The following is a 16768-nucleotide window of genomic DNA, read 5'->3' as shown; positions in this document are numbered from 1 at the left end:
GCTCAGGCGAACGGTACTTAAGTTGAAAAAGAAAGAGCACGTGCGCACACACCTCAGCCACCTCCTTGCAGGAAGATAAGCCTCTATGCACTACACGCTCCTAAATTCTCACTTGTTTTAAAGGGAAATTGTGTTTTTTTGCTGTTGCAATTTGGAGGCAAAATTGGTGGCCTCGTGGTGGTGGCAATTTCGGCTGTGGGGATGGGTGCTGCCCTGGACATTAGCTCTGGACCTGCCGAAGCTGCCTGCCGCTGTCCTAGAAGATGGATATGGTGATAGCTTCATGGGGTAGAACCAAGCAACTGAGAATTTCACAGAGCAGGAGTAGCATTCTGATGGTAACTTGAAGAAAATAGGGAACCCGTCCAGTTCTCATCCCCCCACAGGGAGTGCCTACTTCCTTACCGTCTAGCCAGTGGGGCCACTTTTTAGTATGCACAGTTTTTCTTTGCTGGTTCATATCTCTTCTTCAACCAAGCTTTCTTAGAGTCAGCATCTTCAGTCTATTCTGAGTTCTTGGATAATTCCTTCATATTTATATGTAAGACAATGTTGAGAGAGAGAGTGAGAGAGAGAGAGAGATGATGGGTGACAAAGTGGGGAGTTACAGTTCTTCTTTGCCAAATATATTTGAGAATCTCTGGGTCAAAAAGAAATTCCAGGTTTTTGGTATTGTGAAATGATGGCTCCTTTTACACAGCTATGTTGACATTGTGCCTTAACTAGAGATGCCATCAACACTGGGGGTAAGCCACCCAGAGAACTTGTGTTATGGGTGGCTATAGAAATATAGTAAATAAAGCAAAATATGCAGCAAACTTGGATGGTTTTTCTTTACCTAAAATATCTACAAAATTTTGAAAGGAGATAAAGAGAATTAGGCTGAAATCTTAAACAGACTTAGGGTGCAATCCTAATCCTGTTTAGAAAGAAAAAAGGCCTAAAATGCCCAGCATGCTCCAGCCGTGCTGGGAGTCGTAGGCCTTTTTTCTGTCTAAACAGTCATAGGATTGCACCTTTACTTGGGAATGCCTTTGAATTCAGTGGAGCTTATTTCTGAGTAAACAAGCATAGAACTGGCTTGTTAATAAGGTTGAGCTCCATTCCTGCCATGATCATCCCCAGATTTTGCCTCAGGTGAAATTTGAAGGACATTTTGAGTTTCCTTCTCAGACAAAACATCTGAAGAATTTTGAAGGAAGCAAGGAGATGTAAAGGACAGCTCCTTTAGAGTTCTGACTGGTTCTGACTGAAATGTGGAGTGGATTCACTGCCCCGCTGACATCGGAGCCACCAGCCCCCACTGGCCTGAAGGTGTCTTTTGTAGTCTATAAGTATCTAGCCAAGATACGTGTTGTAATGAGAAATCAATCTATTCTGGATTGTCGTTACTCCTGAAAATGGGATTAGCTGTGACAGTGTGGCAAACTCAGCCCTGTGTCATCTGGATACTTTGAGAGGAAATACTCAGTAGCTTCCTTAGGGGAGGTATATTACGTATGTACAAAGGAAAGGGCATTTTCTGCAGTAGCACCACAATTTGGAACACCCTCCCCAAAGAAGCACATCTGGCACTGACATTACAATCCTAAATTTTAAAGGGCTGTTAGAAATTGAACATTTCCTCTCCGTTGTCACATCATAGGACTGCAGGTGATGAAACTTACAAAGCTGTATTGTTGCACTAAAGATTTTGTGGTAATTTAATATACTTAAAGATAATCAAAAGGAAATAATTCCTTTGGCACATATTTAAAGTCTGTGCGACGCATCTCACAGAGTGAATGCATATACACAAAGACAGTGTTGGCTGTCTGCTTTCTGTTCTAATTTGGAAATTCCTTTTGATCAACATTGTGGAAAGGATGCCTTGTTCTTGGCACGCTTCCTGGGAATATCTTCTGAAAGTGAATGCTGCCATCCAGATTGTGATGGAAGCATTAAGAACATAAAAACATAAAACCATTATCAGGGGAAAGAAGAGCAAAAACTTACTTTGTTTGCTACATTGATCTACTCCCTTTCTCCAATACACTCAAAGGTGGTTTACAATAGAAAAGAATGACTTTTAGGCTAATGGACAATGGTGTAAAATAAAAAAAGGACAGGGAGGAAGGACAAAAATAAGTAAATATAAGACCCATATGGCAGTTGATCCCAGCCAAACCAATAAAAAACCTTTTTCAGGGTTCTAAAATCTCAGAGAGAGCCTCCATAGATAGAGGAGATTCTCCCCTACAGACAGCTATCCTCCATGAGAACATAAGAAGGGCCCTGCTGGACCGTCTGCTCCAGAATTCTGTTCACATAGTCGCCAACCAGCTGGGTTCTAGTATTGTGAGAGAGGGAGAAAAATGTCTCTGTATCCACATTCTCCACACCATGCATAATTTTGTACACCTCTGTCATGTCTCCCCTGTTCCCCTCCTTTTTTCCAAGCTAAACAATCCCAGCTGTTGTAACCTTTCCTCATAGGGGAGTTGCTCCAGCCCATTGATCATAGTAGTTGCCCCTTTCTGCACTTCTTCCAGCTCTACAATATCCTTTTTTAGGTGTGGTGACCAGAACTGTACACAGTAATCCAAGTGTGGTTGCACTATAGATTTGGATAAGGCAGTATGATATTGGCAGTTTTATTCTCAATTTCTTTCCTAATTATGCCTAACATGGAGTTTGCCTTTTTAACAGCTGCCACGCACTGGGTTGACATTTTCATCGAGCTGTCCACCACGACCCCAAGATCTCTTTTTTGGTCAGTCGCCACTAGCTCAGATCCCATGTGTAAAGGGCAACGAGAACAGTGAGGGAGGAGGGAGGAGCTAGCACACTTATCCCCTCTTCCCCTCCTCGTGAGTAGAGTTTACACACAAGAAGAACAACTGAACAGCTTCTCTCTCTCTCTGTGGGTCAATCTAGAGCCTAAATGTGTGAATACAAGTAACACACACACACACACACACACACACTACTGTTTCAATATCGGCCACTCTGTGTGTGTGTTGGACAGTTGTGATTAAGGCCATAGGGTTGTATCCAATGATGTTGCAGCACTAGCGCGAATGACATTACGCTAGTGTAAACCAATGCTAGTGCAACATTGTTAGAGTTTGCTAGTGCAAAGGGGAAAAGTGGTGATTTGATGAAGAAATTTCACATTGCCACCCAGTTCTTATCCCTTTCCACATGGCTGCTATTTATATAACAAAACCAGACACATTAAATGGAAAGCTCAGAGGAGAAAGCCTGGCAAGTACCGTGATATGTACACACAGGGATCCACAGGGATGCTGATCAGGTACACCTTGCCAGAGGTACAATTGAGCTACTGAGGGTGCACTGACAGCCAAAAAGGAGGCAGGTTTATATATTTGGACAGAATACATTTAATGTGAAATGTCTGCTTTGCTGTCAGATTTAATGTAATTTTGAAAAATAACCACACAAATGCATGGACACTTTCTGTGAATTTAAACTAATAGGTTGATGGGAATTCTCAGTTTTGGGATTGTAGCACTTCTGAAAATTGCACTGTTATTCTTTGACTGATGTGTACATTGCTATCTTGTATTTGGTTGAAATTACCATACTGTGTTTTCTGCTAATGGCAATTAATTCTTAAAAATAAATAAATATTAGTATGGTTACTTACAGGCCAAATCCTAGGGGGACTCTAGTAAAAAAGAAGTGGGAAGAAGGGGAGGCTCACATCACATGGCTAGAAACTGAGATCCCTCGTTGTCAGTCTGGTTGAGTTTTGATAGTTGTCCTCCATAATAAACACATGTATTATAACCATTCTGTCTTCCTGATCTAATACGAAGTATTAGATTCGTATTACATTGATATTATACTTTCAGTTTTCTCAGTAAGTTTCAAAGCAGTTTCATGGTGGATTCAATTTATTTCTAGGATCCAATGGATTTTGAATGGAGTTTTTGGATGGAATGGGGCAGAGGATATATATTGTGGCTTCTTTTTGGTCACTTAGTGGTATCACAGATGTCCAGCCTTTACATGAAGAAGGTATGCAATTTTGAGCTTATCTGTTCCCTCCCCCACCACTAAAAATGGCTATCTGCAAGAGCTAAGAGGACCCCTGTTTATAGTGCAAAGTGCTTAAATATATCTTGTTCATTTGTTACATTTGTATCCTCCTTTCCCGCAGTACCCCAAAGTGGTGTTGGAACCTGGTAACAATCCCTGTAAAGTGGGATACACGTGTTACTCATGTGAAAGGGCTCCTCGCAATTCAAGAGTAGCAGAGCTGTGCTGCTGGCCCTGCCCTAACATGGTGCCTGCATGTGTTGAGCAAAGGTCTTAAGGGGGAGCCACCAGTGCAATTGAGACCGTGTGCAGTTGGGGCTCCTGATCTTATGGAGGAACCTGCATGAGTACAGTCCAGTTCCCCCCTACAGACCTTTGCTCAGTGCACAGAGGTCAGGGATGGGACTAGCAGCACAACCCCGTTACCCTTTAATCACACGGACCCCCTTCACGAGGATAATGTGTGAAGGGGGCTAGAGCGACTTGCCCAGACCAGAGAGACAGGCCAGAGAGGCTCATTTGGCCCCTACATTGTGCTCTTTCCAGCACCAAGTGAAGATTTGCCCAGGCATTTTAGGCTTTTAGCTCTGTTGTTTGAAATCTGTTATTGTATTTTAAATCTCTGCATTGCTGCTAGGTTTTACTGTGGTTTGTACTTTTATATGGTAGTTTCAAGCTTTTACAGTTTATACTGTATTTTATGATGGATTTTGTGATTTTAATGGTTGGGAATCCCCCAGAGAGCTTTGGCTATTGGGCGGTATAGAAATGTAATTAATTAATTAATTAATTAATATATATTAAGGCGGGGTGGACAACTGCAGAAGGTCTGGAGGCCATTTTCACCCCCTCACACATAGTCTGCGCTCTGTGGAGCGCCCAAAACATCGTTGCTGGGTCTTTTTTAAAAAAATGCCAGCATTAGCACTACGGTGTGCTAAATGGGTCAAATGTAGCTTTTTTTGAAGTAAATTTGACCCTTTTAGTGCCCCATAGCAGCTACAAAGCACTTAAAGGGTGACATTTAGCTGCAAAACAAGCTAAATGTGACCCGATTAACACTTTGCAACGCTAATGCGGCTGTTAACCCCCCCTTTTTTTGCAATGGCAAATTTGGGGCAGGGAGCATGTGCAGCATGCAGACCACATGTTGCCTGTCTGTGCATTAAGGGCATAGCAATATGGAGAAAATATGGCTGCCACAAAAGCAGCAGGCCCTCATTTTCTCTTCCACTTTCCCCAATAACTGCTAATAAAAGAAAACACATGATACCATCACCTTGAGAGTTTCTCCACCCCTGCAAGCAGCATGCAGTGAAGTGAAGGAGAGATAAGTACAGTGCAATGATGTTATGGTACATGTTTTGTGTTATTAGATGTCACAAGGGAAAGAATAGGGGAGATATGGATCTGTGGCTTTCAACAGCGGCCACATGCTCCCACGCCATATAGGTCTACTCTAGTGTTTTATGACGTGCTGTAGTTAGACCCATGTACAAATTTGCACACATTCTAACGAGTCTCACACACCTGCTTATAAGGAATCTTTAGACATTGGCAATAGAGCGTCTGTGGCTAAGAAGGTGATTCCCACCCAAAGAGCTTCACACTCAGGCACTGTTGGAGAGGATAACGCCACAATGGCACATTTATGGGGTTATACAAAGATTCAAACACATAAGCTCGTCTTGGGGGAATTAGCTGAGCAAATGGATTTAACACTTGGGACCAATTGGGGATGCTCCAGCCTTCACTAAGTTATGCTATGGTGGGGAAATTAGCTGTGTTCTTGGTGAAGCTGAGCTCCAGGCCTAACGGTAGTTTTCAAGACTGTAGGAAGGAGTCTTCCCGCGGCTTGAAGCACAGAGAGAGAGAGAGAGAGAGAAGGGAAAGAAGGGGTGGCGGAGGTTAGAATTCGTAGTAAGACCTTCTAAAAACAATTATACCTTTCCTTCGGCTGAAGCCCTTTCCTGCGGATAGGAACTTGTGCATGTTGCAATTCCTGGTCTCAAGTGAAGAGGAAGGAAAGCAGAGAGCCTTGGCTAGGGGAGGCAAAGCACCTGCTGTTGGCACCTTGCTCTAGCAAGCAAGGAGCTTAGCAATTTCAGTGATTTTAGCATGGAGCCGTTCCTAGCTGTATTTGCCGGAAACAAAAGTCCTACTTGCTGTCTCTTATTCTTTTAACAAAAGATGACCTTGCATGTTAATGATGGTCTCAGAGACAGGTGTCAAGGCTGGAGTTCAACAATGGGAGCATATTGTAGGTAGTTGACTAGGTAATTTATCAGATATCACTCTTGCTATCCAGCACACTCATGTTTTGCTGAATTTTTGCCCCCTCCTTTGCCTTTGGGGAATGCATTTTAAGCAGTCCATTAGAAACTGAATTGCTTGATCTAGTCTTGCAAGATGCTCTCAACCCCATTCCTGTGCCTTTCTCCCACCTTTGCGGAGGCTGGGGATGAAGACGCTTGGCTTTGTGGCTGTGTCTCAAAATGGAGTCAGTTCTTTTGTTTACTCAAAAGAGGTACATCATAACACTAACTATGTGTGGATTTGAACCTGTTGTTGTTGTTGTTCAGTCGTTAAGTCATGTCTGACTCTTCGTGACCCCATGGACCATAACACGCCAGGCCTTCCTGTCCTCCGCTCTCTCCCGGAGTGTGCTCAGGTTCATATTCATTGCATCGGTGATGCTATCTAGCCATCTCATCCTCTGCTGTCCCCTTCTCCTTTTGCCTTCAATCTTTCCCAGCATCAGGGTCTTTTCCAGAGAGTTTTCTCTTCGCACTTGGTGGCCAAAATATTTGCGCTTCAGCTTCAGTATCTGTCCTTCCAATGAGCAGTCAGGGTTGATTTCCTTTAGGATTGACTGACTGGACCTCCTTGCAGCCCAGGGGACTCGTAAGAGTCTTCTCCAACACCACAGTTCGAAAGCATCAATTCTTCGGCACTCAGCCTTCCTTATAGTCCAGCTCTCACAACCATACGTTACTACTGGGAAAACCATAGCTTTGATTATACAAACCTTTGTTGGCAAGGTGATGTCTGTGCTTCTTACTATGCTGTCTAGGTTTGCCATAGCTTTCCTCCCAAGGAGCAAGCATCTTTTAATTTCATGGCTACAGTCACCGACTGCGGTGATCTTGGAGCCCAAGAAAATAAAATCTGTCACTGATTCCATTTCTTCCCCTTCTATATGCCAGGAAGCGATGGGGCCAGATGCCATGATCTTGGTTTTTTTAATGTTGAGTTTCAAACCAGCTTTTGCACTCTCCACTTTCACCCTCAACAAGAGGCTCTTGAGATCTTCTTCGCTTTCTGCCATTAGGGTGGTATTGTCTGCGTATCTGAGGTTGTTGATAATTCTCCCGGCAAACTTAATTCCGACCTGTGATTCATCCAACCCGGCGTTTCTCACGATGTACTCTGCATATAAGTTAAATAAGCAGGGCGACAATATTCAACCTTGTCGTACTCCTTTCCCAATTTTGAACCAATCGGTTGTTCCGTGTCTGGTTCTTACTGTTGCTTCTTGGCCCTAGTACAGGTTTCTCAGGAGACAGGTAAGGTGGTCTGGTACTCCCATCTCTTTCAGAATTTGCCACAGTTTGTTGTGATCCACACAATCGAAGGCTTTAGCATAGTCAATGAAGCAGAAATAGACATTTTTCTGGAATTCTCTTGCTTTCTCCATGATGCAGCAAATGTTGGCGATTTGATCTCTAGTTCCTCTGCCTCTTTGAAACCCAGCTTGTACTTCCAGTAGTTCTCAGTTCACATACTGCTGAAGCCTAGCTTGTAGGATTTTGAGCATCACCTTGCTGGCATGTGAAATGAGCGCAATTGTACGGTAGTTTGAACACTCTTTGGCGTTGCCCTTCTTTGGAATTGGAATGTAAACTGACCTTTTCCAGTCTTGTGGCCACTGTTGAGTGTTCCAAATTTGTTGGCATATTGGGCACAGCACTTTAACAGCATCATCTTTTAGGATTTTAAATAGCTCAGCTGGAATACTGTCATCTCCGCTAGCTTTGTTGTTACTAATGCTTCCTAAGGCCCACTTGACTTCGCTCTCTAGGATGTCCGGCTCACGTTCAGTGACCGCACTATCATGGCTACCAGGGACATTAAGATCTTTCCTGTATAGTTCTTCTGTGTATTCTTTCCACCTCTTCTTAATTTCATCTTCTTCTGTTAGGTCCCTGCCTTTTTTGTCCTTTATCATGCCCGTCTTTGCACAAAACGTTCCCTTGAGATCTCCGATTTTCTTGAAGAGATCTCTAGTCTTTCCCATTCTGTTGTTTTCCTCGATTTCTTTGCATTGTTCATTTAAGAAGGCCTTCTTGTCTCTCCTTGCTATTCTCTGGAACTCTGCATTCAGTTGGATACATATTCCCCTTGCTCCCTTGCTTTTTACTTCCCTTCTTTCCTCACCTACTTGTAAAGCCTCCTCAGACAGCCACTTTGCTTTCTTGCATTTCTTTTTCTTTGGGATAGATTGAGTTGCTGCCTCCTGAACAATGTTACGGACCTCTGTCCATAGTTCCTCAGGCACTCTGTCTATCAGGTCTAATCCCTGAAATCTATTCCTCACCTCCACTGTATATTCATAAGGGATATGATTGAGGTCATACCTGAATGGTTTAGTGGTTTTCCCTACGTTCTTCAATTTAAGCCGAAATATTGCAAGAAGCAGCTCATGATCTGAGCCACAGTCAGCTCCAGGTCTTGTTTTTACTGACTGTATAGAGCTTCTCCATCTTTGGTAGCAAAGGACATAATCAATCTGATTTCGATATTGACCATCTGGTGATGTCCATGTGTAGAGTCGCCTCTTGTGCTGTTGGAAAAGAGTGTTTGCTATGATCAGCGTATTCTCTTGGCAAAAGTCTATTAGCCTTTGTCCTGCTTCATTTTGTACACCAAGGCCATGCTTGCCTGTTATCCTGGTGATTTCTTGACTTCCTACTTTAGCATTCCAATCCCCTATGATGAAGAGGACATCTTTTTTTGGTGTTAGTTCTAGAAGGTGTTGTAGGTCTTCACAGAACCGATCAACCTCAGCTTCTTTGGCCTCAGTGGTTGGGGCATAGACTTGAATTACTGTGATGTTGAATGGTTTGCCTTGGATTCGTACTGAGATCATTCTATCATTTTTGAGATTGTACCCCAGTACTGCTTTTCCCATCCTTTTATTGACTATGAGTGCTACTCCATTTCTTCTAAGGGATTCTTGCCCACAGTAGTAGATAAGATGGTCACCTGAATTAAATTTGCCCATGCCTGTCCATTTTAGTTTGCTGATTCTCAAGATGTCGATGTTCAATCTTGCCATCTCACGTTTGACCACCTCTAGCTTACCTTGATTCATTGATCTTACATTCCAGGTTACTAAACAATATTGTTCTTTACAGCATCGGATTTTCTTTTCACCACCAGACACATCCACAGCTGAGTGTCCTTTCAGCTTTGGCTCAGCTGCTTCACTCTTTCTGGCGCTACTTGGAAATACCTTCTGCTCTTCCCCAGTAGTATATTGGACACCTTCCGACCTGAGGGGCTCATCTTCCGGTGTCATCTCTTTTAGCCTTGTGATACATTCCATGGGGTTTTCTTGGCAAGAATACTGGAGTGGGTTGCCATTTCCTTCTCTAGTGGACCACATTTTGTCAGAACTCTCCACCATGACCTGTTGGTCTTGGGTGGCTCTGCACGGCATAGCTTATGGCTTCACTGAGTTACGCAAGCCCCTTCGCCACAACAAGGCAGTGATCCATGAAGGGGATTTGAACCTGAGTTTTCCCCAAACTGGCTCATCACCACATTCACTGTTCTTAGGTGAGATGTGTGAATTCTTTGCATGTTATGGTGGAAGCACGAAAAGAGAAAGTGTAAGGAACTTGTGTTTTCGTTTTTTTTTTTGCTTCTGATAATGTTCAAAAAGATATCTTCAAGAAAATGTTAAGTTCATAAAGGGATTTGTAGCTTAGTACTGAGTATAGATCTCATTTGTAATAGCAAACCAATAATTTGTGCTTAGTAGCGAATCCTACTTTATCTCTGATAATACTTTCCAAAGTCCTGGCATATGCAGTTGTGTGTGGCAGAGCACAATCCTATACATGCCTACTCAGAGTCCCATTGCATGCAATGAGGTCTACTCCCAGAAAAGGAGACATAGGATTGCACCTAAAGTACAGCAGGTCAATCCATGTAACATATTGTACATATTTTGGTGATACTTTTCAGGGAGTTACAACACGTTTAAGTTGATTATAATGCTAGCAGTGTATGTTTATCAAAGTAAGTACTTTGAAAATAAATGAGTTAGATGTTGTTGTTGCTTGTAACATCCTGTAGTTTTAGTTGGGTGATTTAAGTTATTTTGAATGTTGAGGCTGAAGCTGATATTGCTGAATTGATGGATTATAAGACAGGAGTAATTTTAATCAACTATATATAATGGTTCTTCTTTATTTGCTTAATTAAGCAAGCTGTGTGGCCCATATGGGGAGAAAAAATCCTGCAGAGAATTTGTCTTTTTCTGCTGCATTAAAATAAAGAAGGTGATATTTTCATGGTGACATGAAAGGCAGTGTCACTGGTATTTCGGCAGTTTCAGCTGAGAGGTTTTTATAAAGCTGTCCAAATGAATGACCTCAGCTGGAACGGCGAGTTGGCTGCCAGCAGTTATGGTTCATAGGATCTGTATTGAAAACACAGGGGAAAACAAGGCAGCCCCTGCCTGCAGTATTCTTGCCTGTCTACAGCACTGCATCACATTTTCTTATGACTTTTGATATGACACACTATCTGAAGGAAATTCTGGGAATTGCTGTTGGTGTTTGTTTTGGCATATGAATAGAGTGTTGAGCGTGGACCCAGAAGTACCTGGGTTTCAAGTCCCTGTTCATTCACAAAGTTCGGTGTTTCTCAGGTTGAAATGGAATGGCTCCATGGGAAGGATCCAGTTGTGTCTGTGCTCTAGTGCTATCGATGTTGTGCTAGCATAACCCAATGCTTGCGTAACATCAGTAGTACTTGCTAGCGCAAAGGGTTTCCCGTTAGTTTCATCTTCCTTTTAGTTTTATCTTCCTAGGTTGTTGAAAGTTATCAGTGGTCCATCTTCCAGGGCCTTACTTGCCTATGTGTCCCGACTGGCAAAAGTCTGCCCCCAGTAGTGGGCCGAGCTCACATGGCTGTACTTGATTGGAGGACCCATCTCCTCCTATCAACTCCTTCCCTTGATTCTACATGGTTAAAAATGGGGATTATTCCCTATGAAAATGTGTCATCTACTGAAAATCATGGGTGATCCTTGCTCCTTTCAAACAAGTTTGAGATTCTTCTGTAATATTATCTAGCTTAGGTTACTTAGGGTGCAATCCTATGCATGTGGGAGGGAGCGCCTCTCCTTATGTATGCCTGCCCGAGAACTGAGATCTGGGGGGGGGGGCTCTCCTCTGCATCTCACTAGTACAAGACATACACTATGGTGGGACATGGGAGAGGGCCTTCTCTGCTGTGGCACCCTGGTTGTGGAATGTCCTTCTCTTGGAGGCCTGATTGGTGCAGACATTGATTTTGTTTCGGCGCCAAGTAAAAACATGGCTTTTTACCAAAGCCTTTTAGGGCTAAATGCATTCCCTAGCACATCGTTTTAACTGTTTTATTATTTTAGATTTTAACTGGTTTTAGCTTGTTTACTAGTTTAATCTGTTTTTAGGTGTTTAAATCATTTATTGTTTTATAATGTTTAAATTGATTTTATCTTTATGCTGCCCTGAGATCTTAATAGGGCAGGATATAAATGTTTTAAATAAATAATAATGTGTAGACAGAAAAAGTCTTTCAACTCCCAGCATTTTCAGCCAGCCATGGTTGACAGTAGGGGGTGCTCAAGGATGTTGTTCAGTCCATATTTTGAAGGGAAACCTGATCTTCACTTCCTGAACAAATGTGCAGATTGGAACACAGGTATCCTTTTGGATTTTGCACTTGTCTGGATTTTGTGATGCAGTTCTTGGCTCAACAACGACCAAAATGCATATAACATGTGAATTTATCTTATGTGTGTACTTGGGGCAGTATGCAACAGTGTCATTCTGCAAAGTCAGGAAGCGCTAGCGGAGCTCCACTGAATCTTTCTGTTGTGCAAGGGGTTGCACATTACACTTGTGCAAGTGGTTGTGCAAGCGCAATGTGCAACTAGTTGCACAACCCCTAGCACAACTGTGCTTGCACAAACATAAGTTTAGTTGGATTCTGCTCTTGTGCATAGTTTGGAACCTAGTTTCTGCTAGCGCAACTTCATTTGTATTAGCAGAATGACACAGTTGGAGAAACAATGTGATTGAAATGTAGATTTTGTGAGAAAATACACTGAAATATACATATTTAAATATGTATTTAAATAGGCATTTTCATGCAGCTTAGAAAATAATTAGGAGATTCATGCGTATATGGGATGAAATGGACATAAAAATGAACACAAGCGAAACTGACATGTGCCAGAAATAGACTGAGCCATCCATCCCTAGTCGATAGATTTGTATACAGTATATATCCCCAGTACATTAGTCACAGCTTGTAGCTAATGTGAAAAATGCAGTTACCACCTTCATTACAAATAATATAATATCAGCCTGTAGGATATAACAGAGACATCTGTGGTGAATATATGATATCTATATGATATCATATGGACTTGAGCACACTCTGGGAGAGAACGCAGGGCAGGAAGGCCTGGCGTGCTATGGTCCATGCGGTCACAAAGAGTCGGACACGACTGTACGACAACATATGATATCATATATGATATATCTCCCCCAAATATTTAAAATAGGAAGAATTCTTGGGAGAACAATTGGAAGTAAAATTTGCTCATTTCAAAAACTCCCCTACTAAGACCCCTCAAAGCCAATTCAGTGTCTCTGCATCCCCTTAAAGAGTTAAATATCTCCTAGATTCTACCTTTGCTTTGGGAAGACTAAGTCATCACAGAGGTCAACACTTCCTCTGTGACCCTCTGTAAGCCGAACCCTAACCCTTTCGGCCTCTCTCTCCAATGCTGTTCATATAGCCACTACTGTGGCTTGGATTTGCTGTTTGTCCAGAACGTTCTGTCCCCACCCATTTCTGGAGCGCCGTGATAATTTTCAGGTGGAGCAACATTGGGAGCAAGCCTGGCAGAGTCTCAACCCCCGCACAATCCTTCACTAATCATTTCTAATGAATTTTGTGCTGCACAGGGTTGTGCGCTTTCTGTGCTATAAGATGATTAAAACTAGAGGGGGGAAAACCATTGAACTGTGGCACTAAAACGGGGAAGCAAAGGGAATTTATGCATTACCACATGGATTGAAGACTCAAGGAAGAGATGAGTTCATGAGGCCCAAGGGAGGACTAATTTTCACACTTCCAGCTGTAAAAGAGCTTTTTTGCTTTGCCTGCGCAAATGTGGTTCTTTGTGAAGGTCAAAGGGCTTTTCCCCCCGTACTTCCTACTTGCATTGGATAATAATATATTTATGCACATTGTTTGCTTATGTTTTAATGGCCTTTTAAGAATCAGCAGCAGAGGATACTTTTTTTGGAATTGCTTGAGTAGTTACTTCTTAGCTTCAAAGAAAGGATAAGAGACCAACAGACACCTAGACAGGCCACTTGATGAATGCGCGTCAAAGAATCGCTGATGCACATTGAGCAACATCTGAAAATACTGTTCTCATCTGGGGTGTCTCATGGAGTCCCTTGGCTCCCTCCACTGGGAACAGCATAGGAACATTTGTGCAGCTCTTCACCATGTATTACTAGCAATTAAGATGGTGTATTTGTTTGTTTGTTTAATTACCTTAAAAAAACAAAACACTTTCTGTAACAAATCAGAAGATGTCACTGTTGGTATTTGCATTTTTAATGATTTCCTGTTGAAGCGTAGGATGGGAATTTGTGTTTGTGCAGACCAGTTCAGAACCAAGCTACACCATCGGCAGAATCTTGTATTGCAGTTCTTGCTGGACTGTACCACTTCAGATTGCAGTTCTATGCTAGCTTTTTTGCTGACATGGTAGTTTTCTACATGCAAGGAATTTTAAAATCTCTCTCTCTCTCCCTCTCTCTCTTTATCTATCAATCAATCATGGAGTCCTCCACCTACTAAACTAGAGAACATTAGTTTTCAGAAACTAATAAATATAATGAATGAATAAATAAAAATACTGTCTGAAGTGGTACAGTCCATATATTGCTCCATGTAATTCTGCTGATTGTGTAGCTTAGATCTAAGTTGTGGATAGGCTGGTTCAGGAAACGTATGTTGAAGAATTGGGACTGGAATGAAGAAAGGGCACTGATGGTGATGAGAGCGAGTGAGTGAGAAGCCCTGTTCAGGTGTTCAGCCTGAATAGGGTAGGCTAAATGCATAAGCAGAAAATGGGGTCGTGCACGCAGGCCCTGCCCCCTATATCCCAGTGTGCATCACCCCCACCCTTTCAGTCTAGACCTTGCCAGGTTAAGTGGCAAAGTGTGAACAGGCTTGAATATGAATAGATCTTTGCTTGAATATGAATAGATCTCTCCAGCACTGTCATAGACCCTGCTTTATCATAGCCCCATGCCCTAGTCACACATTTAGCCTACTCCTGCATTTGGTTAGAGGGAGATGACTTTTTGTTCCAGGCTTAGGAAGTGATGAGGGAGTAAAAAACCTTTATGGATGAGCTTCTTATATATTAAAGCATGTGGGGATACTATGCTTGATAAAGCTACTATGAAGTAGGGGATGCAGGGCTGACTCAACTGCTACGTACCCAAGCAGTTGAAGTGGCAAAAGGGAGGTGGTTGGCATTCTACTGCCACCTACTGGCATGGTGGTCCTCAGTTTAGAAGCTTGGTGACTTCTGGAGGCAGGCAGGGCAGCAGAAGGGTGCTTGTGTGCTTGCACGGCGTTAGCCTGAATGTGAAAAAATTAAGATGGGTGCTGTGCCTGGCCCTTACTTTCTCGAACTCCCCACTAGAGCACCTAGGAGGAGGCTGGCTGGCTCGTGATCAGGGTAGTAGCTCTCCCAGTTCCCCATAACGGCAGCTGTGTGATGGTGCCACTGAAGTTTCAGGCAAGGAGGGAGACAAGGATAGGCGGTAAGGAGGAGACGAGCTGGTGGCTCTGCTCTGCAGTTGCTCCTATGATGGTGGTGAGGTGAGCCTCCTGGTCAGCCCTGCCCATCCAGCTTGAGGTAAGCTCTGCTACCAGCTCAGCTCCTGCTGCCTGCCTGCTTTGTGTTCCTCCCTGTTGCCCTCAGTGGCAACTATGGAGGAAGTGCTGCTCAGTCAGCGGGCCAACAGAGAACACAGTAGCCAGGTCAGCATCTCCTATCTTTATGTGTGAGAGTGTTTCTGAGTCCTGTCTGTGTACATGATAGAGTGGAAGTGTTTGAATTAGGAAACACTAATGGAGGGAGCAATCCTATGGCCTCTAGTCAGCGGCTAGACGGCCGTTGGATATGTCAGTTTCCAGGAACTGACCTCGGAGCCCGCGCTTCGAGGTCGGTTCCTGGAGAACCTCCCACACCCTGCGCTGCCTCACAGGCAGCTCGGAATGGTCCCGCACTCAGAAGAGGAGCACGGAGTGGCGAAAATGAGGCGTTCCAGGGGGCATTCCAGGGTGGGGAAGGCGGAAATGTTGGTACGACACATCCTATGTGTCATCTGGCAGCCACTTCCCCCGCTCCACTTTCCTGCGGCTAGGCAGCCGAAATTGGCTGTCTAGCTGCAAATGCAGGGCGGCTGAAGTGCAGAGGGGATGATCCCTTCCGCGCTGCTCCTGCCCTGCATTGGATAGGCAGTCGCCTCTGAGTTCAGAGTGGCCGCCTATCCCCATCCAATTGCACCCTTAAATGCTTAATGCCTTGACTGTTTAATGAATTAATTAATCTGTGACTTGGCTCAATTTCTTGAGTTACCTGCTTTGCATGTGGCTTATTTCCTGCTTTGAGTGTGGCACAGATTGTATTGTGATCTGTGGGGTCCTGATATATGTAAACCAGCGTTCTGGTGTCCAGCATGCAACAACTCTGTGTGTGCGCACACATTTACCTCATCCTGCATAACAACATACACTGAGGTGGCCCTAAGTGAATGAAATGTTGGATTTAGGCTTAAGAGATCTGAGTTCAAATCCCTGCTTAGTCATGGATCAGCTACTCCCTCTCAACCTAATCTGTTTTACAGAGTTGTTGTGAAGCTAAAATGTGATAACCCCATCTATGCTGTCCTGAACTCCATTGAGGGCATGAGATACGAATGTGATAGATAAAATGTCACGTATTGAACAGATACATTTTTAATCAACTCTTATTTTCCCTGTTCTTTCAGTACAAACCCTGGTTTCTGATGGCTTATGGCATGGCAGCCTGTGGATTTCTGCTGGGCACCAATGGTCTGATAGTGATTTTTCTACATGTGACTGTCTCGTATTTGGTTGCTCAATTTAAGAACCCAGTTCTGACATGGCTGAGCTCATTGCTTCTTCTTTCAACTCTACACCTGCCTGTCTTGGAAGAAATAAAGGTAACTTAACTTCTGAATATATGGTTTTGCTTGTTTAAGGGCACAATCCTAGGCATGTTTAGACAGAAAAAAACCTCCCAGCATTCCCCAGCCTGCCATGCTGGATTGCACCTTTAATGTCTGGTCAGCAGTCTCTGCGTGCTGGCTGGGGAATG

The 16768-nt window shown here is 43.3% G+C and overlaps 1 protein-coding gene across 4 annotated transcripts in view; it reads left to right on the top strand.

Annotated features, from left to right (window-relative positions):
* HHAT (hedgehog acyltransferase) overlaps nucleotides 1-16768 on the top strand; it is a 280820-nt gene that overhangs the window by 16624 nt on the left and 247428 nt on the right. For 2 of the 4 annotated variants that reach the window (XM_084828886.1, XM_084828887.1), the window contains exons 4-5: nucleotides 3910-4023; nucleotides 16419-16613. In XM_084828886.1, the coding sequence (XP_084685012.1) occupies nucleotides 3910-4023; nucleotides 16419-16613 (309 nt within the window). The remainder of the gene's footprint in view (nucleotides 1-3909; nucleotides 4024-16418; nucleotides 16614-16768) is intronic. The other 2 variants (XM_084828889.1, XM_084828888.1) reach the window with 1 other exon arrangement.

This window comes from Heloderma suspectum, chromosome 1 (assembly GCF_057233095.1).
Source record: "Heloderma suspectum isolate Gila_16-S chromosome 1, 16-S_ref, whole genome shotgun sequence".
In the NCBI taxonomy this organism is placed as follows: domain Eukaryota; kingdom Metazoa; phylum Chordata; class Lepidosauria; order Squamata; family Helodermatidae; genus Heloderma; species Heloderma suspectum.
Note: the sequence above shows the minus strand (reverse complement) of the source record. Positions and strands in the feature narration are given on the sequence as shown.